The 23,320-nt window shown below is 41.4% G+C and overlaps 1 protein-coding gene across 2 annotated transcripts; it reads left to right on the top strand.

Moving 5' to 3' along the window:
• The first annotated feature begins 4,411 nt into the window (after positions 1-4,411).
• Positions 4,412-23,208, top strand: pif1 (PIF1 5'-to-3' DNA helicase homolog (S. cerevisiae)). 2 transcript variants are annotated; one of them, XM_039816187.1, is made up of 13 exons: positions 4,412-4,541; positions 4,837-5,399; positions 6,397-6,520; positions 7,330-7,455; positions 8,033-8,186; positions 10,213-10,327; positions 11,970-12,076; positions 12,337-12,476; positions 13,247-13,353; positions 13,489-13,573; positions 14,822-14,967; positions 22,457-22,648; positions 22,905-23,208. In XM_039816187.1, the coding sequence occupies exons 2-13, from the start codon at positions 4,848-4,850 to the stop codon at positions 22,950-22,952; spliced, it is 1,896 nt and encodes a 631-aa protein (XP_039672121.1). In that variant the 5' UTR covers positions 4,412-4,541; positions 4,837-4,847; the 3' UTR covers positions 22,953-23,208. The 2 variants fall into 2 exon arrangements, with proteins under 2 accessions (XP_039672121.1, XP_039672122.1); XM_039816188.1 differs by having other exon boundaries at positions 4,418-4,541; positions 4,840-5,399.
• The last annotated feature ends 112 nt before the right edge of the window (positions 23,209-23,320 follow it).

Here is a 23,320-nt window from a genome sequence, read left to right as displayed (position 1 = left end):
GCCAAGTTTGGCCCGTGCTCCCTTTGTTTTGGCCCGCCATGGCATTTGACATGCTTATTCTCCTCATATTTTGAACGTGCTGTAAAATCCTAACTGTAAAGATTACTAAGCGTACGTTTTGTGCAACTAAAAAGTACTTAATCTGAGTTTTACAGTAATGTAAAGCACAGTGCTGTTAAACTTTCCCGATTAAATTACGTATGTGAGTTTTATTTACGAAGATTTGCAGTATTCTTTATCTTTCCCGCTCCCCCTAACGTGCTGTGTATCTTACGTCACGCGTTATTATTTAAAAATTTTATTTTACATTTAGAATGTTTCTATGAAATATAATACATTTTAATGTAATGTAATTTCACATGACATTGAAACTCAGACTCAAATTTCACAATTTATTTTTGGTCCTCCACATGAAAAAATGGGCACCTCTAAATAAACTGACATGTTTTTTTTTTAGGTGGCTAAAATATGATTAGCTGCTGCCCCAGTCCACAGTATTAATTCCGTGTCAGTACTCCTACCTGCTTCTCCAAAATGGAGGCGTGCCAACCGGCCATCTACTGTAACTGATACTCTGAGTTTGGATAAGTACCTCATAAATCCCCACTGCAGACGAGCAGTTGAGAAAGCTGTAAGACAATAACATTAGACCCCTTTGTGGTATGCTTTACCTGAGGTGTGGAAAGTGTGTAATTTAGAGTGTGTGTGTGTGTGTGATCACATTGTGTAAGTCATACTGAACTACCTGCATCCACTCTCTTCTTCTCACACAAAAGAAATAGACTAGGTAGAGGTTTGGGACATGAGGAACGCTGTTCGTTATTTAATTTTTATTAGCCTGATGAATGAGGGAAAGAGTATGTAATATATGAGGAAAGACTGACTCTTTTGATTTAATTAACAAATTTTTTCTTCTCTTATTCTTGCATTGCCAGACCTTCCTCCACAGCGCTACAAAGGAGGGTATGGCTAGTCCACACAGCATTCCGGGATGGGAGAATAAAACGTGCTCTGGTTTATTGGCATTTCTTTAAACCAATCACAATAGTCTTGGGCGGACGGAGCAATGGTGCTGCTGCCAAATAGCCTCGGGAAGGAACTTGTTTTGGTGGAACGTGTGTACGTTCAAAAGTTGTTTTAGTCGTGCGACAGAAAACTCCGACTGGACAGATAGTCTAGCTAGCTGTCTGGATTTACCCTGCAGAGATCTGAGGAGCAGTTAACCAGAGTCCTCACAAATCCACCGCAGTTTAGAACGCCAACACAAAGAAAGCGGAAGTTGACGGACATCTGGCCAAAAATGAGGGACATCTGGCGGATCTTCCAGCGGCATGGGAGCAATCAACAAAATGAAACGTCATCGACATAGACTATTCTTCTCTTTACCCTCTTCTGGAACACGAAGGGTTTGCTAAGATGAGCTGTGTAACAGTTAGTTTACAACTTGCTTCTCCTGATCCCATCCCTCTGCATAAATTATTCAAAATTAATCAACCACACACACACACACACACACACACACACACACATATTACCCACCTTAGAGTGCATATTAAAGAGTGGCACATAATTAGTACCTGGGAAGCTCTGCAGCCATAGTCAGCGGCCATGTGTGTGGGTGGATGGATAGGTAACTAGTGGGATGGATGTGCCCTTTCATTCAACAGGGTTTACGAAAGGTGTTTCTGTCTGTAGCTCTGCAAAGAAACACATCATGGAACAGGCACTGCGAGAGAGAGGAAGAGAAGGAAAGACAAAAGCAAAGAAAAAAACTAAAGAAAGGTAATTATGTAAATGTTGCTCTCATATGTCAACCTCGCAGCACCCCTGCTCTGTGTTTTATGTGAATGAAACCTTCATTAGCTTAGGCCAGATGGGTCACCAGAGTTACTCACACTGTATGTAATTGTATTCAACCTCAGAATTATGTCAAGATCACAGCACAACATCACCGCAATATTTAAAAAACACACATTTATCTTGTGAGTCCTTGTTATTTGCTTTACAATGTGATATCAACACATTTCCCTCAGGTCATCAATAAGGTGGCTGTAAAGGATGTAGGCGAAAGGCACCAACATTCACCCTTCATCCACATAATGATGATGGTGTTAAAGGGCAGGGAAAAAAATTGCAAAATAGTGTTCTTCTGTGCCATCTCGCTATCTAAAAACACTCAATACACAACCCTAATGAAAATGTATTTGCATATTACTGCTGAGAGGCTTGTTAGCTCCACGTGCATTTAAAAGATCATGGCGCACTTATTACTTGAAGCTTTTAATATCCCTGTAATGCACATTAGATGAATCTGTTCAGGTTCACATAATGCTGGGAAATCTATGTTGCTGCTGTGTGATGTGTTGCGCAGCGCTCATACTTACCGCATGGTCCGGAGTATCTGCGGTAACATCAGAGGCTAGAGTTTACTATAAATGTACCTTCTGTTCAGTTTACACAAGCGCAAGCAACTTGAAACCACAGCCCGCAGGGGAACAAACCACCTCAGATTACAACTCACATGTTAACCAATTGAACTGTTGACGACGGCAGCCTGATGCAGAATGGGTTGCTTTTCATAACAGGAATCCTCACAAATTGTCTCCTAGATGCAAACATTTAAATGTCACAGTTTTATGTAAAAGGGGCTACATGCGATTTAGAGTCCGGACCTGAATTGCCTGCACACGGCAAACATGGAGGTGGCTGAGCTAAAATGGCGGCAGCTAGCAGTGCTTGCTGCGTTAATGACGCTAACAGCAGTAACAATGGCAACAGTGCTGACAGAGCTAACAGTGTTAATGGAGGTTAACTCACACTCATCGAGTCGACCGGGTGAGTGTGTATATATAATAGCATATGTAGCCCCTTTCAAATAGAGGAACATGGACTGATTAAACATGGCTGCTTGAGCTGACAAGCTCGGGATGTGGAGTCTAATTAGAAAATTACTCATGACTGCATGTCACCCACCGAAACCTTTATAAATATCAAAGTAGTGAAAAAGTATAAAGTGTGAGGTAGGTCGTGATGACGTTTTGCTTTATCAATCAACTTGCCCCATTACCTCTTCTTCCTCCTCACCTTTTGGATTCAAGAGACATCTGCTAGAACCTGGCTGATGGTTAATGTGTATCAGTGTGAGACTCATTTCTCCAGACTGTCACTGATCAAACGCCCTCACCCTGCCTCCCACAGCTGAAAGATCGGGGTGTTTAGTCACTTTAAAATGTTTTGGGTTTAGTCAACCTTGTCTAATGACAGAGACTCGACTGTGACCGTACGTTCCCCCCTCTCGTCAAGTTCAGGGAAGCTTCACACAGTCACACAGAAAGTAGCTTGAAATATGTGAAAATGAGAAATGGTTTGTGGCTTTTGTAACAGTGTAAAGAATCCCAGACTATGTGGGATGCATTTGGGTATCATTGTATGATTAAAAGACAATTAGGGCAGGATGAAGCAATGCAATGGAGAACCCGCTGGTACATTTTTTATTGTTTGATGCCCATTTTGCATCATAACTTCTAGAATTGATAGATACAAGAGCTGGATAGTTCCTTTCTTTGATGTTCAGTATTTTTTTAAGGATTTACTGCAACTGCACCACTAATTACAAATGATTGATGACCAGAGCCGGTTTGATTTTTCAAACCATTATAATGTATAATATCATCATCTCCCTCCATCAGCCATCCATTCGTTCTTTCCACTTGGGTAGATTACTACTCTGACCTCTCAGTTATTAAACCATTCACTCATCCTGTGTTTTATACACAACATGTCCACCAGTTCAAATCACAATCCAGTATATTGAACAATAAGCAGTTTCACTGTGGACATGACCCACATTAGTTCAGACAATAGAGAAAATAAAAGAGTGTCTGTATTTCATATTGAAAATTGAAGAGGTTCTCTTTTTTTCCCAAAAAAACGATCCAGTTAGGAATAATCTTAAAGGAATAAAGAATTGAATTCTTGGTTAATATTGTATAATAATAACGAAATATTATATAGCCTACACAAATGTCGGTTTGCAAAAATTCCCTCAGTGTGGAATGCACTACAAAACGAACTTTCTATGCTAAAAGAAAATAGGTATAAAAAAGGTCAATAGCGCCTAAGCCAGGAAACTATGTATTGTACATATGTCCAAATGTAACTTTTTCTATAGTCTTCATTCACTGACGTGTTATTTTCAATAGTGGATACTTATGAATATTGTTAAAATGAAAATATTCTGTTTAGAAGAAAAAAAAAAGCTTTTCTATTTCTGGATAGCCATGTGAATTTCACACAAATATGACGTCGCCAGTCATAATAACACCGATTGGTCGGTTTAGCCAGGGGGGCGTCCCTTCTCTTTCTTTCATTGGGTGCTTTGTTAAACCCCCTCTCCCTGATTGGTCCGCAGCGTCGCTCGGCTATTGGCTGAATTCACGCAGCGACAATTTGAAAATCGGTGCTCGCGTTCCCGGAGTGGGGCAGCAGCTGCACGGAAAACGGAACAGAGACAAAGATTCTAACCTGTTCTAAAAACAAAGGTAAGAGCTGAAGTAAAAGTCTTCCCGTGATTACATTTTAAGTTGATTTCGATCACTCTGTTATGTTTAAATGCAATGATGTAGCGAGATCACGTGACTTGATGTTTGAGTTGATTGAACGGAGCACAACAGCTGCGCTGACATTACATTGTTGCAGACTAGCGCAGGGTTTTAAAACCCCAAAACGCGATTCTGTTTCATTCACCATGGTGAAATCTTTACCTAAAACTGCCTGAGCAAACTGTTAAGTTAACAGCCTTTATTTGTGAACTCTCGTATCTTATTTGGCAAAAAGAAGTCGCTGCGATGTTATCCGGGGAGGACGGCGGCCAGCTGCAGTGCTGTGTGACGGTGGAGCAGCTTAACGCCTCCGGCCAGGCCACCCGGAGGCAGGTCATCCGTAAAGCCTCGGTCGTCCTGGGCCGGAATGAGTTCCACGAGATTATCCTCCGCGTCCACGACGGGAAAGTGCCGCAAAATTACCATTTGAAAGAATTCAAACTTTTCACCAAGTTCGCCAGAGAAGGGAAGTGCACCGTCAAACTGCTGCCCGAAAACACCCAGGTGCTCATCTCCAACTGCCCCCCTGACCGGCTCAACCTCTTCCTCAAAACCCTGAGCGTCAAACACCAGGCCCGGCAGAGCAGCAAGCCTCTGAGCGGCCGAGAGAAGCTCAAAGCCGGTCTGCCCCGCAGCTTCGAGGCCATCAGCCCCCTGCAGCAAAAGGACATCCAGAAGGTGAATGAGCTGAGGGGTAAAGTGGCCCCCACAGGGCTGGCGGAGCGCACCAATAAGATGACCCGAGCAGGAACAGGACAACAGGTCAAAAGGTCCAGGAGTGACACGAACTTCAGCCCAGTGAGTTGAACACACACAAAACACTTCATGTTTCTACGCTTCAAATGTCTGTTAGTAGCAGACTACCAGTGGTGGAATAACCATGTGCGTTTACTCACTGTTCAATTTATTTATAAAGCACATATTAATACAACAGAAGTTGACCACAGTGCTGTACAAGAGATAAAATAACACAATCATCAAGGCATTTCAATTCTGGACCTTGCCACTACTAAACACTATTAAAATCCTATCGCACCATTAACACAGCACTCATAAATGATCAAAAGCCAGAGTGAAAAAGTAAGCTTTCAAATGTCGTTGAAACTCTATGAGAGGAACATTCCCTGATGTAAGTAGCTACTGTGCTTAAGTACAAATGTAAAGTACTTGCACTTTACTTGAGTCTTTTCTTTTCATGCCACTTTCTGCTTTTACTCCGCTACATTCCAGAGAGAAATATTGTACTTTTTACTTCACTACATCTTCATCTGACAGCTTTAGTTACTTTACAAATTAAGATTGTTGCACACAAAACACATGCAGTTTATGAAATACCATGTTTTACTTAAACTACCTACTAACTGCCTACAAGTCCAGCTGAAATGATTAGACCATTAAACACTTAGTTGATTGTAGTCCATTTTCCTGATTATACCTACAAACTTTTACTTAAGTAACCTTTTCAATGCAGTACTTCTACTTGTAAACGACTATTCTAACAGTGGTTTTAGTGCTTTTACTTAAGTAAAGCATCTGAATACTTCCACCACTGTCAAAGCAGACTAGTGCACCAACATTGCCACTTTGCTTGTTTGCAAGCCATGATGTCTCTCTTTCTCATGGGTGGGCCAAATTCTCTGGGTGGGCAAAGCAGAGAAAGTATATTGCAGTATACAAAGGAGTGCAATATGCTTTAAATGGGCTGATTTTGATCTGTGGATAGGTTTTTTTTTTTTTTTTTTTTTTTAAACCTGCTCTTATCTTTTCTGTTAAATGTGCGTGTTGATTGTTTCAGGTAAAGGCCAACCCGAGCAAGAAGCCCATCCTGTCTCTACCAACACGTAAGCTGAATAAAGAACAGGCGGCTGTCCTCGGTGCAGTGCTGAGTGGCAAGAACATCTTCTTCACTGGAAGTGCAGGTGTGTGTGAGACAATACATTTTAAATTCCATTGTCACAAGTTTGTCATAACTAGATGTCTAAAATTAATAAAAAAAATAAAAAAATGCATGTTACATTCTGCATAACGGTCTTACTGATGATGCCTGTTAGTAACAAGTTTTAGGCGTTTTGGCTTTGACATTTCCGCAAGAGAATCCGATGTAAATCTCCTTTCATGACACATTTATGGTGTTTCTTTCTTTTGCCGATTTTTAAAGAACAGTTTTTTTTTCTTAGCTCTTTTTTAAAGGTCCCATGACATGGTGCTCTTTGGATGCTTTTATATAGACCTTAGTGGTCCCCTAATACTGTATCTGAAGTCTCTTTCCCGAAATTCAGCTTTGGTGCAGAACTACAGCCACTAGAGCCAGTCCTACAATGAGCTTTCCTTAGGATGTGCCATTTCTGTGTCTGAAGCTATTGAGGAGGAGAGTGGGAGTGGCAAGGTGGAGGGTGGGGGTGTGGCCTTGACCAACTGCCACTTTTCTCGTTTGAAAGCCATGATGTCTCTCTCTCATGGGTTGGCCAAATTCTCTGGGCGGGCAAAGCAGAGAAAGGGGAGGCAACCTTGCTTGTTATGACCTCATAACAAGCAGATTCCAAAACGGCTCATCTGAGCTTTCATTTTCTCAAAAGCAGAGCAGGATACCCAGGGCTCGGTTTACACCTATCACCATTTCTAGCCACTGGGGGACCATAGACAGGCTGGGGGAACTCATATTAATGTTAAAAAACCTCATAAAGTGACATTTTCATGCAATGGGACCTTTTTAATGTTTGTTTTTCAGGTACAGGAAAGTCCTTCCTCCTGAAGAGAATCATGGGATCTCTTCCTCCAAAGAGCACATTTGCCACAGCCAGCACAGGAGTGGCTGCCTGCCACATTGGAGGAACAACATTACACAACTTTGCTGGTGAGTCGTCGTGTCTCTGGGGGGCGATGAACTTGATTTAAAGACTGTCTCTGGAAATAACACATTAGTGGTGAGAGATGCACCCCCCCATCATCAACACCTTACTGTTTATTGAATGTTATCCAAATAATTGTTCATTTTGCTGGTATCAACAAAAGGCCTATCCTGAATTTATGCTGTACTATTAATAGGCACAAGGCAGACTCCTTATTAGTATAAACTATAACAAAATTATTGATTTAATTGGCTGATTATCTTGATTGATCATTTGGTAACGTTTAACATTCAGCCCTACTTATCAGTGTCTTCTGTCCCTCTTAATATAAAGACAAAAGGTCTTTTACATCGATTTCTTTTGTGCTAGAAGAGCTGCAGCCTTTGACTCCATTACAATGTCTGTGTGAAGGCGCCTGTCGGAATATAAATCTTTAATATAATCGAGGAGGGGGTGTCGGATGTCTCTCCACGTTAACGGATGCTTCTAATTAAATCTCAATATACAGCAGCGAGTGTGAATGGAGCATGTGCACTGGTGTTATTCATTTGTGTGCCCGTCACACCACCTGTCTCTGTCCAGGCATTGGCTCCGGCTCGGCCCCGCTGGAGCAGTGCATCGAGCTGGCTCAGAGGCCCGGCGTGCTGCAGCACTGGACCAGCTGTCGACACCTCATCATCGACGAGATCTCCATGGTGGAGGCCCAGTTCTTTGACAAGCTCGAGGCGGTGGCAAGGTGAGACGTCGGTCTAAAAAAAAATCCTTTTAAGATGCCACAGTAAATCGTTATAGAAGTCTTTTAGTAAAGATGTTTTCTGTTGGTAGAGCTTTCACATGTTCACTCGCTGTGCGTCATTCAAGGCAGGTGCTCATTTGCTTCCTAAGTGGCTGCCGCAGCTGTCATATTACATTTACATATTTGAGATGTACAGTAGTGTAGAATGTAGACATAACTCAGACTGCCCAAAACCATGAATTATGGTAATATTCGTAAGTAAAGCTTTCCTGAAAGTGTTTGATATCATGTTCAGGATACTTTGCTATAATTGGCTCCAGTTACCCCCACCCACAGTAGAGCTGTCAGTCTTCCTCTATAATACCATTCAATATTTGAATATTTAATGCTCAAATGCAGCCTGTTATAAAATGTACTACACTACTCAGGCTTATGCCTTGTCAATGCCACTATAAGCATGTGCTTGGTGTTACACGTTCTGTCCACTAGAGGGACTTCCACCATCAGCCTGGCCTTGAAGGGGACCTATTTCTGGTAGCCGCTCTGTTTTCATTATTTTCCACCACGCACACAGCGACCAACAAATCAACCGAGAACTCTGTAATGAAACCTTATCAACAAGTGTAGTGAAGCGGCTCTTCTGTAGAGGCTAACGGTGCTCGGTTAGCTCAATGACATCATGTTAGAAAGCCCAGCCAAAACGATTTGTCGTAAAGTAACCCTAGTTTTAGCCACGATGCTAACGACCTTAATAACTAAGCCGAACGTTGCTGACACTACTATTTTAGTGATTTATACGCAACCTGTTTCTTGCAGGTTGTCACATTACGGAGAATACAGCTGCTAGAAGGTAATATATGAAGTCGAAGCTAACGCTGACAGCTGTAGGGCAGCTAACATTAGCTTTAGCTGTCTCCATGAAGCTCCCAGCTAAGCTGCTATAACTCGCGACGCAGTTAGAAAACAAGAACAAGCTAACTATTGATAACACTATTGATTCCCTTTGGCTCGGTGGATGTCGTTTTTTAAAAATCATGTTAAAACTATTTCCCATCTTCTTCCGATTTCGGGCCGCAGCCTGTCACTCCCCCCCGTGCTAACGTTACTCGGTACGTAACGTTAGCTCACAATGCCGTGTGTTTCTCACTCCCGTAACTTATTGTTCATCTGACATGAGTGACATGAGAAGAGGGATATTAGCGAACGTTAGCCAACCTATTTGTAAAAATAATCCCATTCGAATGGTAATTTCAGCATTGGAATATTGATTGATTATTGAGTATAGAATATTGAGTATTGATTTTTATTTATTTTTTTACTATTTTAATTATATTCGACTTTCGGAATTCGTTCCAACATCCCTAACCCACAGTGCTCGGTGATACATTTGACTGATTTGAGTCATCCTTGACAACTTTACACAAATTGTACAAATGGAACCACTTAACTTTGGTCACCAGTAAATGATATGACTTCATTAAAGCTTTTTCACACAGGCAGCATTTATAATTCATAAAACTGTAACTTTTGTTTTGAAAGGTTAAAATGATTAAATGTATGTAATAACCCAAGTCATACTCCTAATGTTTGCAGTGTTGCAAAACTGTTAAATTCCCATTTTCCTAACACACCTTGGGGACCCTTTTAGATTTTACACACTCCTTTCAGAGACTTGTATGTCCCCTCTCCTCCAATACCCGTTCACATTATGGTGTTCCTCAGTTTTGTTGACAATGTTTGAGCAGCAGACTTGCAGCATGAAGGATTTTTGAATTTTGCTTTTTTTTTTTTTTTTTTTTTTTCTATGGTTCCAATTAGATCAGATCATTCCCTGGGTTTTATTAAACCTCAGCAGCACTATGATGTGAGCAATACTGTGTGACACATTGCAGGTTTGATATGAGATTAAAAAATATATATAAAAATGAAGGCCGTCATTATCGACAACGAAAATCCTGCATCCATATAGAAGATGGACTCCCTGTTTATCTTCAGTGACGCTCGTCCTCTCGCTGCACTCTTGTAGGTCGGTTCGGAGGTCTACGGCGCCATTTGGAGGCATCCAGCTGATCGTGTGTGGCGACTTCCTCCAGCTGCCTCCTGTTTCCAAGGGAAAGGAAAGAGCCAGCTTCTGCTTCCAGGTCAGACCACCGTGGGTCTTACAACTATCACCAGACCACAGGGCAGAACCACGCTGCAGGGCGAAACCAAATGGCCGGCAGATCGGTCCAGTTGCATCCCACTTCCATTAAATTGCATCCCCAGCTCCTCCACTTGTTTTCCTTCCTCACGTCTTAAGTCTGATTTATGGTTGTGCGGAGGCTCCACGCAGAGCTTTCGCCGTAGCCTAAGTGGCCTGAAGTTTATACTTGTGCGTTGTTCCCTTTTTAGAGAATAGCAGTGCCGGCGTGTGTGTGTGCTTGGCGTATGTGGTAGAGAGATTGACGTTGATTATGAGGTCATAAGGAGCAAGGTTACCTCCCCTTTCTCTGCTTTGCCCGCCCAGAGAATTTGGCCCACCCATGAGAGAGAGAGAGAGAGAGAGAGAGACATCATGGCTTTCAAACGAGCAAAGTGGCAGTTGGTCAAGGCCCCCCGCCCCCCCCCCCTCTCCTCAATAGCTACAGACACAGAAATGGCACATGCTAAGGAAAGCTCATTGTGGGACTGGCTCTAGTGGCTGTAATTCTGCACCAAGGCTGAATTTTGGGAAAGGGACTTGAGATACAGTATTAGGGGACCACTAAGGTCTATATAAAAGCATCCAAAGAGCACCATGTCGTGGGACCAATGATTTTTTGATTACATTTCCGATTAGATATCGATTAGGTAATATGACAACATTTGGCGATGCGGCTGTTGTGATCCCAGTCCAAGATGGTCTCTTGTTGAGATGTAGTTGGTCATGGGATGTCTAATATTTTGCAGCAGAGACTGTGTGTAAAAAGCTGCTGTGCATTATCTCAGTGTATATGCAGAGACTGGTTGATACAGAAATACTCTCAGGGAGCTTTCACACCTGTAGTTCAGTGAAGTTGGTGTGATTTGAGGGTGAAGTTGCGACATTGTTGAATTTTTAGCTGGTTCGGTTTGTGTTCAGACTGCACTTTGTCAAACGCACCAAACGTTGTAATCGAATGCTGCATGGTCGAAATAGTCGCTGGCCCGACACTTCTGGTCTCACAGAAGACAAGCGATGTTGGGTCATAATAGGTCTGAAAGTTATCACTCTTTTTAAGTTACATATGTCTGTATAATGTGTGCAAAGTTGAAATTTCCTGTATTTGGGTCAGATTGCATTCTCACCTAAAGTGATCCCAACTCTATGCCTGACCAGAGATGAGAGACAACGCCTTTTTGTATTATGACTTCATCTTACTCATAAAAAAAAAAGCTGCTGTTGAAGGTTGTTGTTAGTCATTTTTCTGTACTTGATGGGTGCTGTTAAGTTGACTCTGCTTGCGCAAGTAAAAACAAACTTTTGCGAATAACTTCAGTGATTCTGGTCTATTCCTTAAAAAATAATTATCCTAACACAAGCATACCAGAGTTTGGATGTTTGTTCTGCACAAGAGTTTGACTGCTTTCACACCACCCCAAACCAACCGGAACCAAAAGGCTCCAGGGTTTGGTTTAAACGGACCAAACTGCTCAGGTGTGAAAGCAACCTTATTCTATGCTGCTGCCATGAGTCAGCAATCCGCATCTGTCCTGCATGCATGGATATTTAATAAAAAAAAAAAAAAGAGAACCAAAAAAAAAAATCCTTTTCCCCTCCTGCAGGCCAGGAGTTGGCGCAAGGTCATCCAGGTGAACATGGAGCTAATGGAGGTGCGGAGGCAAACGGACCAGTCCTTCATCTCCCTCCTGCAGTCTGTGCGGGTGGGCAGGTAAAGTCACCGGGCACTGTCCTTTTTTCCCCCCCCAAGAGATTTATTGCTAAAATGTGTTTTTGGTTTTTATTTTTTTATATACAGTTAATGTGGGCTCAGTGCACACACATTCATATCCAATGTCCGGTGTAATGTGCTGTCTATTTAAGTGCATTACATGCATGCAATTAGAGCTGTGGCAGGTCATTTTGTGTTTCTACAGAACATTTGTGCTATGCTGCAAAAATTGTCTTTCTGTCTTAATAAACGCCATCCAGGGTGACGGAGGAAGTCACGGCGACGCTGTTGGGAAGCGCCTACCACCACATCGAGAGGGATGGCATCCTAGCGACCAGGCTGTGCACACATAAGGACGACGTGGAGCTCACCAACGAGATGAAACTCCAGCAGCTGCCTGGTGTGAAGTGTTCATTAAATTTTAGTTTTTTTGTTTGTTTTTTTTCCCAGCTTGAAACGGGTGTTACTTTGGTTGGCTTGCGTGGAGGTGAAAATGACGACGGAGATGGCTTGAGTCATGTTCGGGGAACTTGTTGACACCGGTTTCCTCCAGATATTTTCAGTCTCAGCCAGACGCCACTTATTTTCGGTTGTATCCTGTTCTGTTACACTTTTATTATTTTGAAAGCGTATAGCTGTGAGTGTGCTTGACCTACTGTGGCAGCAGTTGTTGTGTTTTATTTTATTTTTTTTGGGTTAGGGACAACAATTTCTTTTCTTTTTTTTTTTTTTAAACAATTTTCTTTATGGTTTCATACTTTAAGGGCTGCTCAATTTATGGACAAATCACAATTATTTTGGTCAATATTGAAATCCTGATTATCTAACACGATTACTCGGTGACTTGTGGGAAGATGTGGCATTTATTGAACTTCAAAAGACAGTGAAAACAACTTTTTAATTAAATACTTTTCTCGTTGACCTTCTTTAATTCCCCTTAAATTAAATAATAATAAATATATTCAAATATTGGCTGAGTAGGGTTATTGTTTTTGTGATCGTTAGGAGCTGAAATCATGATCCAAATTTGATTAGTTGCCCAGCCCTACATACTTTTTTTTTATATCTTTAGGTTCTTTACACGACTGTTTCCCGTGTCCCATCATATTTTCTATATACAACTCCCTTTTTATTTTTATTATATGTAATGAATGTCTCCTGGTCCCTTAGGGTCAGTGCGTGTGTTCGAGGCTCTGGACAGTGACCCAGCCCTGGTGAAGGCCATCGACGCTCACAGCCCCGTCAGCAAAGTGATCCACCTCAAAGTGGGGGCTCAGGTGTGTGTGCAGCGTGTGCTCTTTATGTTCCACACCCTCTGCAATTTTACCTTTTTGATATGTGTCGAGGATACAGCGCTCAGTTTTGAGTCGAGGCGACGCTCTGTGATGTAATGCTGCTTGTTGTTTTTTAAGGTCATGCTGACGAAGAACCAGGATGTCTCTCGAGGTCTGGTGAACGGAGCGCGGGGGGTCGTGGCCTTTGAGTCTGGAAAAAACGGTGTGTGATTTAATTTATTCCCCTTGAAACGTATTACAGAAATATTTTCTCTGAAAAGCCAGAATTTGATTATTATCTCTATCTTTTAGTTGTAATTATACCCTTGGTGGCAATTATAGACTTTAAGGAATAGTCACCGGAGGATATCTAAACAGAAGAAGAGCTTAAAGGGACAGTTTGGATACTTTTGAATTATGTACTTTTCCATAGTCGGTTTATTAGCTAGAGTAAAATTGCTCTCGGCCCGCCCCCAGTTTGGAGAAGCAGGCAGGAGGAAGCTGAGCAATGTCCTGCTGTGGAAGAGGGCAGTAGCTTAACATGCACCTAAAAATGGCTAAGTTTAAAAAAAAAAAAAAAAAATAATCTGTTAAATGTAAGCTACACTATATTAAGAATATTTTCACTGCTTTACCTTGCCATCAGACGTTCCTTTCCTACAGGGAACTGAGGCCCTTCTATCACCTCTGCTCCGTTCAAAGCCACCAGACCCCCTTGACAAAAAAAACATTTGACCTCCCAGAACACGGGAGTTGCTGGTCTAACGCTGCCTCATTCGGTGAGTTTGTGTTATTGTGGGACCTTAGTGAATCCTATACTAAGCCACCAAAGTCGCACAGTAACTCGGACTAACCCATCAAGGCCAAACAAAGTGTTCTGTGAGGTAAAATCACTTTCTGTCAAAGGTGTTGAAGAAAGCCAAGAGGGCGGTTTGTTGGCAAGGTAGAGCGGTGAATAAATTCTAAATATTGTGTACACCTAAACCCATATTGACTATGTAGGCCTCTTATTTTAGGTGGCTGAAATACGTCTTGCTGCTGACCGCCATCTACTGTAGATAAGTACCTCCATATAACCCCACTTAAAAAACATCCCAACGAGAGAGCCTAAGGTCCTTCATGTTGTATCAGCAGGTCAGGCAGAATTAAAATCCAAATACCACATAGTGTTTTTTTTTGTTTGTTTTTTTAGATTAAAGGCATCTTTTATTTCCACATCTTTTGTTTCTTCTGTGATAATATGATATTGTAAAGTAGGGGCAGGACTACATAAGCACTATCCTTCTGCCTGCTCCTTCTCTAACTCATCCTTTTGTTGTTCTTTGATGGATATCAGATCGATTTGTTTTATCTTTTTGTTTTTGTTTTTATCATAGATATTAAACGGTATGTTGATTGTTCAAGATACAAAAAAAAATCGTTTTTTAGATTCTCATCCATCCATGTGCCGACTCTTTGCCTGTCTCCTCAGGACTCCCACATGTGCGTTTCCTGTGTGGCGTCACAGAGGTGCTGAAGCCGGAGCGCTGGGTGTTTAAGTCCGGCGGGGGGGTCCACCTGAGTCGACAGCAGCTGCCCCTCAAACTGGCCTGGGCCATCTCCATCCACAAGAGTCAGGTCGGTAGGCGCTCAGCCACAGCGCACAACGCGCACAGACATCCGGAGGCAAATGCTCACCAAATCCCTAGCATGGCATCACTTTCTCTTTTGAGGAAGCTACTGTTCGGTGTTGCCATGGGACACCAGTCTTTGTGTGTGTTTTCTTTTGAATGCATGACTCACTTGATCAATGGCAATTCAAACTCAATTAGCCTAAAAGAAGTTTTTTCTTTTGTATTGCATTTGGTGTTATTGCTGGAGAGTGCTAGAAATAGCTCAAGGTTTGATTGCGGTGTGTGAACCGGCCTTGGAGCTCAGTCATTGTCCAGATTATGGAGTGTAATTATGGTCGACAATCCATTCATCAGGTGATGGATGTTGAAAGCGATCTCGGAAATATAGATTTTGTTCAGATGAAAAGGGAAAAAAGCTCTTTTATAAACGTTTTCTATGAATTCCCTTCCAGTAGTTTATCAGTGGCTTTATTTCTAGCAGAGTAGTGGAGAACATTAAAAACTTGCAGCGCTAGTTAACTCTTCATCTTTTAGCCTTTGTCATGAAACTGACAATGGCTAGACATAATCACTACACACACTTTTTATTTTTTTGTATAGTAATTCATGATGCACAGAGGATACATCCTAATTTTTTTTTTTTCTTTTTTTTTTTTCCCCCCCCCCCCCCCCCCCCCTTCCCCTGCCCCCCCAAAACCCCCCCCAAAAAAATTTTTTTTTTTCTATCACTAGTTATTTGTTCCCAGATGATGAATGTCACGGAGTTTGATTCCCTGACTATTCCAGCAGGAGGTCGACCCATTTTTAATTTTTTTTATTAAAGCGAATTTGAGTGAAATGTGTGAACAAATAGGGCAGGGTGGTGGTGCAGTGGTTGGCACGGTCACCCCACAGGCCGCCTGTGGTCCTTCTTTTTTTGTTCAATATGTTTGAAGTGTTTTCCAAGTAGTATAAAATATGCCAATATGAAAAGAAGAGGAAAGAAAAAGGGGAAACAAACAAACCTTGGGCGTATTACTCAGAAAAAGAAATTTACTGTTGCGTCACTGGTACTGAGAATTCATCAAAGAGGTGAGTGGCCTATTGTGAATCTCACAACTGTTCAAGGTCTCCGACAAATTGAGCAAGATGTTCTAAGAATGGCTGCCAGATCTTTATAGAATTTCTTTTGTTTTTTGTTTTTTATCAATTTTTTTTTTTTTTATTGAGGAAAGCACAAGATTAGCAACATTAAACATCACACATTTAGCCCTTTTTTTTTTTTTTTTTGATTGTGTGATTGGTTTAAAGAGTGCCAATTAGGGTTGGGTACCAAAACTCGGTGCCAATAGGGAACCGGTACCGACGTAAACGGTAGTAACGAAACCGAATAAGAACGAAAGTTTCGGTGCCTCATTTCGGTGCTTGACTTTACACTACACCTGACAGCATGTAACGTTAGCCTACCTTTAGCTAGCAGCTGGATTAAACACCGGTAAAATGCTGACAGCTAATGTTAAACAGTGTAAAGTGTGACTGTATTTCACTGTGGAGGACTTCAACAGCGGGATGTAACAGTCTGCAATGCAGCACAGCAGCTGCCGTTGTCGCAATTCATAGATATACAGTAGTAGTACTAGTAGTACTATGTTTATATGGTCGGAATTAAACAACACAGACGGTGCATTCACTTAAAACAGGTAGCCTTGTGGTGCATTCACAGTAATTGTAAAATACCCTTTTCCCATCTGGTGTTCAACAGCAATTTACTGGTGAAATAAGTTATTGTTATAGTTATTAAATTATTATTAAATCTTTAATTTTGACAATAAAGCAATAAACAAGTCACTGACTGTTTACTACCCTTATTTTTTTTTTTCTTTTTTTTTACTTTATTGAAAAGTACCGGTTCAGGCATCGTTTAGGCACAGTTTTAAAAGTATCAATTTAGCACCGGAATCGAAAAAAAAAAACGATACCCAACCCTAGTGCCAATAAACCAGAGCACGTTTTTTTTTCTCCCATCCCGGAATGCTGTGTGGACTAGCCAGACCTGTGGAGGAAGGTCTGGCAATGTGAGACTAGTTATTGGTGACTCTCAGTTGCCCATAGGTGTGAATGGGAGCATCAGTGGTTATCTCTCAGCCCCTCGAGATGGGGTGCTTTCACACAATTTCAGCTGGGATCTGGTTCAGTCACCCCATGCATGTAGCTACAAATAGTCTTTATTTTTTTTTTTTAAAGTTGGCTCTTGACGCACACTCGCAATGCACAAAGGAAACGGGAGGAGTTGATCACAGCTGGAAAGAGATTATTGAAAGAGAAATTGTGGGTGGTGGTGAAACGGTTTACAAAAAAAAAATGGACAAACAAAAGTATTAAATCTGAAATGTCTCTTTGTGAAGTTTGATTCAGAATACTTTGTTGAAATTAATTAAAAGCTCATAGTGAGAAATAAGAGTAAGGGGGGGAAAAGGCTAATGGGTAAGTAACATGGTTAAAAGTGCAAGAAATAATAACTTGTGTTAAAGTAAGATGAGGATAAAAAGCGATGATGTTGGTATACAATGGATTGTACAATGCTATTAGAGTACAGTGTAAACATGATTGGCTGTAGCTTTCCAAAATTGCAGTTTGTTTGACATCTGACATCATACGTTGTATCATTTCCTCTCACTAGTATGTTGGGTTATTTTATTTTTTCTGTATACTAATTGCTAAAATGGTTTCCTATGCCAAGTAGGTATGTAGTGTATACAGTAGTGTAAACACTGTATAGAACTGGTACGTTTCAACTAGGGCTGCACGATATGTGGAAACAATTTTTGACTGATGTTGCAATATGATTCACGATATTGGAGGGAATGATATTTTTGTGGATCATTTTCATTGAAACACAAATACAAATGTACTATAGTCATGTAGTGTGATTATTTTTTGCAAGGATCTGTACCAAACAAAGACGTTTTCTGTAGTCTGTAGGATAGGATCTGTAGGCCCAGGATGTCTCTGCAGCACCACAATACTTCATTCAGAATGGTTTGACATATTTTGCCTTTTTCACAAATATTGCGGTCAATTTGACCCCATTTAAAGTTAAAGGTCTCTAAATGTGTCATTATTTTTTGCTTTGTATTGAATGACACTGCCTAATTTAATGGGGACAACTAGGCCAACATAAAATTAACATGATATTCTTTAATGTCCTGTTCTTTGGGGGTCAATTTGACCCCACGCTGTTGTTAGCGGTGTAAAACATAGAGGAAATATGAACATTTTACACACCTTTTTGTTTTGGCCAATATTGAGGTCACTATCGCATGCAATTTTTTTTTAGGACCCTAACCTGCCATAAACCATGCCTGGCAGTATTGAAGGAACCCCTTGATGTAATAGTTCCTGCAAGGACATTGATGGTTCAAACATCTCAGGGGAGGAACAAACGTATAAAAGTTTGTACTGCAGCCTTCTTAACCATTTCTCTCGGTGCTCTGTGGGCTCTCTCGTTACACACTCTCCATTTAAAAATGACTGTATGTGTGTTCATTCGTGAGGTCCAAAAACCGGGAGTCCAGTATACTTCTGGGGTGTCGACAGCTTTGTGGGGCCAAAATGCTGGACCCCACAAGTTTAAAGGGCTGTTTTTTTTTGTTTTTTTTTGTGACTTGGTTTTAAGATTGGGGATAGAATTAGGTGAGGGTAAGGGTTAAGGATAGGCATTTAGTTGTGATGGTTAAGGTTAGGGTAAGGGGCTAGGGCATGCATTATGTCAATGGCAGGTCCCCACAAAGAGGGTGGGGGTGGCCTAAAGAAGCTTGTGACTGGGAGGTCGTCTGTTCAGTCCCCAGACCGACAGAGAGAGACTGGGTGGGGAAAGTGAAAGAGCAGCGCTTGTCCCTCCCTCATTACCACCACTGAGGTGCCCTTGAGCAAGGCCCTTAACCTCCAACCACTCCAGTGGAGCTGCTCAGTGGCCAGCAGATCAGACTGGGGTTGTACTGGGCAGCTTCCAGGTATGAATGTGGAGCTGTGTGAATGTGACAGGTTGTCGTTGCAAATGAGAATTTGTTCTCAATCGACTCATCTGGATAAATAAAGGTTTAAAATAAACAATTATGAGGCAGCGTGCTCTGATGAGAATGCGACTGTTGGGGTGGTTGACCCTCTTGTTGCTGTCTCCCAACCACCTGCAGAGTCTGTACTCTCGACCTCCAAGAGTGGACACGTTCTCTTCCAAAAGTTGTTCTAGTCCCTCTGCCCACATTGAAGTGTATGGGGACAGTTGGAAAGATTTGGATGTGATCCACTTTAACAGGAGCGTCAAAGTCCAAAGGTGAAGAAACGGCAAGCCTTTGGAATAGGGCTGAAACTAACGATTATAGTGATAATCCGCAACTCTACTAGACATTCAGTTTACTGTCACAGGAGTGAAGAAACTAGAAAATATTCACGTTCAAGAAGCTGGAATACGAATTTTTACATAAAGGGACTCAAACTGATGAATCGATTTATCAAAATAGTTTGCGTTTTGATTTAATAGTTGACCACCAATTGATTAATCTTTGCAGTGCTACTTTTGAATGCTGCCACTGGAAGTGCATTGTATTCCGCCACCATGTTTCTGAAGACATTCCCCGTTTTCTCCCGTGTCAGACACTTTATATTATTATTTTAGCAACACCGGATTTATGGGACAAGTGGGTGCAGCGATTACCCTCTCTTTACAGTTGCATTTCGTTGGGACTGTCCCTTCAGGCAATACACACCAAACAGCAAACAAACAAATACGGTATCAAAATATGGGCAGCATGCACAGTCCAGCTATGCCAAAGAGTATGCAGGTGTACACTGGCAAAGCATCTAATCTGGGCATGAGGGTGATACTAGACATGGCAGAAGGACTAAATGGTCCATAGAATAATTAGACCATAATACGTTTACTGTGCGTTTAGAATTTCAGTAAATGGCTATGCATTCAAATTTCAGTCAGTAAATTTCCAGCTCCTTGTTGAATCAATGACACAAAGAATTCAGGCAGTTTTGAAGGCGAAAGGGATCCCCCCCACCATTACACCACCACCACCAGCCTGCACAGTGGTAACAAGGCATGACGGATCCATGTTCTCATTGTTTACGCCAAATTCTGACTCTACCATCTGAATGTCTCAACAGAAATCGAGACTCATCAGACCAGGCAACATTTTTCCAGTCTTCAACTGTCCAATTTTGTTGAGCTTGTTCAAATTGTAGCCTCATTTTCCTGTTTTTAGTGGAGATGAGTGGTACCTGGTGGGGTCTTCTGCTGGTGTAGCCCATCCGTCTCAAGGTTGTGCGTGTTGTGGCTTCACAAATGCTTTGCTGCATACCTCGGTTGTAACGAGTGGTTATTGGAGTCAAAGTTGATCTTCTATCAGCTTGAATCGCTCGGCCCATTCTCCTCTGACCTCTAGCATCAACAAGGCATTTTCGCCCCCCAGGACTGCAGCATACTGGATGTTCTTTCTTTTTCAGACCATTCTTTGTAAACCCTAGAAATGGTTGTGTGTGAAAATCCCAGTAACTGAGCAGATTGTGAAATACTCAGACCAGCCCGTCTGGCACCAACAACCATGCCACGCTCAAAGTTGCTTAGATCACCTTTCTTTCCCATTCTGACATTCAGTTTGGAGTTCAGGAGATGTCTAGACCTGGACCACCCCCCCTAAATGCATTGAAGCATGCCATGTGATTGGTTGATTAGATAATTGCATTAACGAGAAATTTAACAAGTGTTCCTAATAATCTTTCAGGTGAGTGTAGATTCCAATACAACAGCGCCCTCTAGAGTTACAAAATTCGACAGGTCACAACAGGTGCAACACTGGTACTAGGCATGGATGTATGGGTAAAGGGCCAGGCAGTATGACGGACACAACCGTAGGACAGAACACTACAGGAACACTAAAAGCGGGGGGGAAGCGGGGGTTAATGTGTATTGATACTGGGATGTCTAGCTACACAACTGTATGACCCGAATGACTTCAAAAAAGTTCGCCACTTTACCCGAACCAAAGTTCAAAACACCTGTAACAACAACAACCTCATGTACAGTAGGTCTTTAGTCTGTTGGCTATTTAGGCTTTTTTCCTGGCACACGTCACACATTTTCCACCTACTATGGTGTCTTGTGTAAACCGTTTACATATTTGTGCTCATCATATGTACATTTTATGTAACTTACGGGTGTTATTGTTGAATACATTGTGAATAGCCTACATATTTCTAAAATGGTATGTTTTTGTCAAGTTATTATTACACAATACTTTTTCTGGCCTTTTTTTTTTAATCTTGCCCCAGACAAATGACCCATATTACAAAAGGCAAACTAATAACTAAACTAAAAACTAAGCATTTTCAAAAAATGAAAAACTAAACTAGCAAACTCTCTTTAAAAACTAATTAAAACTAAACTGAATTTCAAAACAAAGTCAAAACGAAAAACTAATAAATGCAAATAAATATTATAAATATAACCTTTCATATGAAGCCAATAAAAACAACCAAAATAGGGTTGTTTTATCAAGGACATTTAGGTAGTCAACAAAGATATGTAAAGTACCTGACACATAAAATGTTTTATTTTTTTTATTCCATTTTCTTGAGGTTTAAATTGCTGGGGTCAAATTGACCCCAAAAAAAAAAAAGGTAAATTTGGGGAAATGATTCATCTGTTCAGTATGCACACTATTTATACTTATCACTGTGATGGATGGAAAGACAGACAGTCACTCACTGTGCCATATAGCGATTAAATAACAGTGGCACAATTATGTTCTGAGCATTTGAGCATGAAATTAGAGCTGTATGCTGTTTTTTTTTTTTTTTTTTTTTTTATAATTAAACTTGGCTCACTCTAAAAATCTTATCGGAAGTTCCTACTCACGGTTTCCAAATGACACAGCAGGCAGAGAGAAAGTCGGGTTAGGCGAGTGAGCCCTGACACAACAATGCCATTTCATGTGGGAAATTGCTACAGCGTGGTCAGACACCCTGAACGCCGACCCAGTATTACTGCTGCCCACAAATGAGCTGTAACTGTGTATTCGTCAATCCCCACAAGCAGCAAACTCATATCCTCACCTCGCGCTCTGAAATTGGCTGGAGGGGGGAAAAGGGTCCCTCTGGGTAATTGAGTTCATTGGTCACGACCAATGTGTCACCGATGTTTGATCTACAGCAGAGGGGCTAAAGCATGGGGGAGGATGACGGAAATCCCACACCTGCGTATCCCTTCAAATAAAAAATGATTGGAAACAAAAGCAATACAATCCCTGAGAATCAGTGTGGGGGGGTGGAGATGTTGCCCATGATGCTCTTTAAATCTTGTATTTGGACAAATTTTTATTTCAAATACTGGAATATCTATCAAATCAATCAATGCTTATTTTTTTGAACTACAAAATGCCAAAACATTCTGGGTTGTAAAATAGTTTTTTCTGACCTTTTAACCAATGTTTTTTTTGTTTGTTTTTTAGGGAATGACCCTTGACTGTGTGGAGATCTCTCTGGCGCGCGTGTTTGAGAGCGGCCAGGCCTACGTGGCGTTGTCTCGGGCTCGGAGCCTGCAGGGTCTGAGGGTCATGGACTTTGACCCCCGTGTGGTCAGGGCAGATCCAGACGTTCTTGTCTTCTACAAGAAACTGAGGAAAGAGAGGCTGCTCATGCAGGTGCGTGTAGACCTTGTCCTCATTACCTGTAGACGGTGTTGACTGATAATTCAGCTTTTCATTAAATAAAATACAATTCCTGTAGTAGTGTCACAGTAATAACAAGTAGAAACCCAATTGAGGCATAACACCATATTATATTTAGTATCTGTCGCATTACACTGGAGTGCTGCACAACATCTCTCTCTTTTAAAATACGTTTTCACCCACTGTTCAAGCTTGTAAAATAATTTCCTGTCTCCACTGCCCTCTGCAGGCCTCCATGGATGACTTTTTCGGCAACAGCAACAAAGAAAACTCTTGAAGGTGAATTAATCTTCATCCTCTGTGACATTATGCACCGTGTGCATGAGTTAGCATCTGGTTTTATTTCTCTTGGGACAATTTGCTTTTCTTAAACGACTGCAACCAGACAACTTCACGGTTTCTCTTTTAACCGGCAGCACTTACTGCCACCTTCTGGTCATGTGTTTTTTTTAAGAGCTTATTTTTATGCTTTATTTTTAATTTATTATCATGATTGTTGGTATGTTTTCCAATAAAGTTCTAGTCAACCTCTATCTCTGCATGGAGCCTTCTTAGTGCCCTGCCATTAGGAGTTAGTGAGTTGGGTAATGGGTGTTTTTGTTTTTTGTGGGGGTTTTTTTATCACGTGTGTCTAATTCTACAAAT

The sequence above is a fragment of the Perca fluviatilis genome, chromosome 11 (assembly GCF_010015445.1).
Source record: "Perca fluviatilis chromosome 11, GENO_Pfluv_1.0, whole genome shotgun sequence".
Lineage (NCBI taxonomy): Eukaryota > Metazoa > Chordata > Actinopteri > Perciformes > Percidae > Perca > Perca fluviatilis.
Note: the sequence above shows the minus strand (reverse complement) of the source record. Positions and strands in the feature narration are given on the sequence as shown.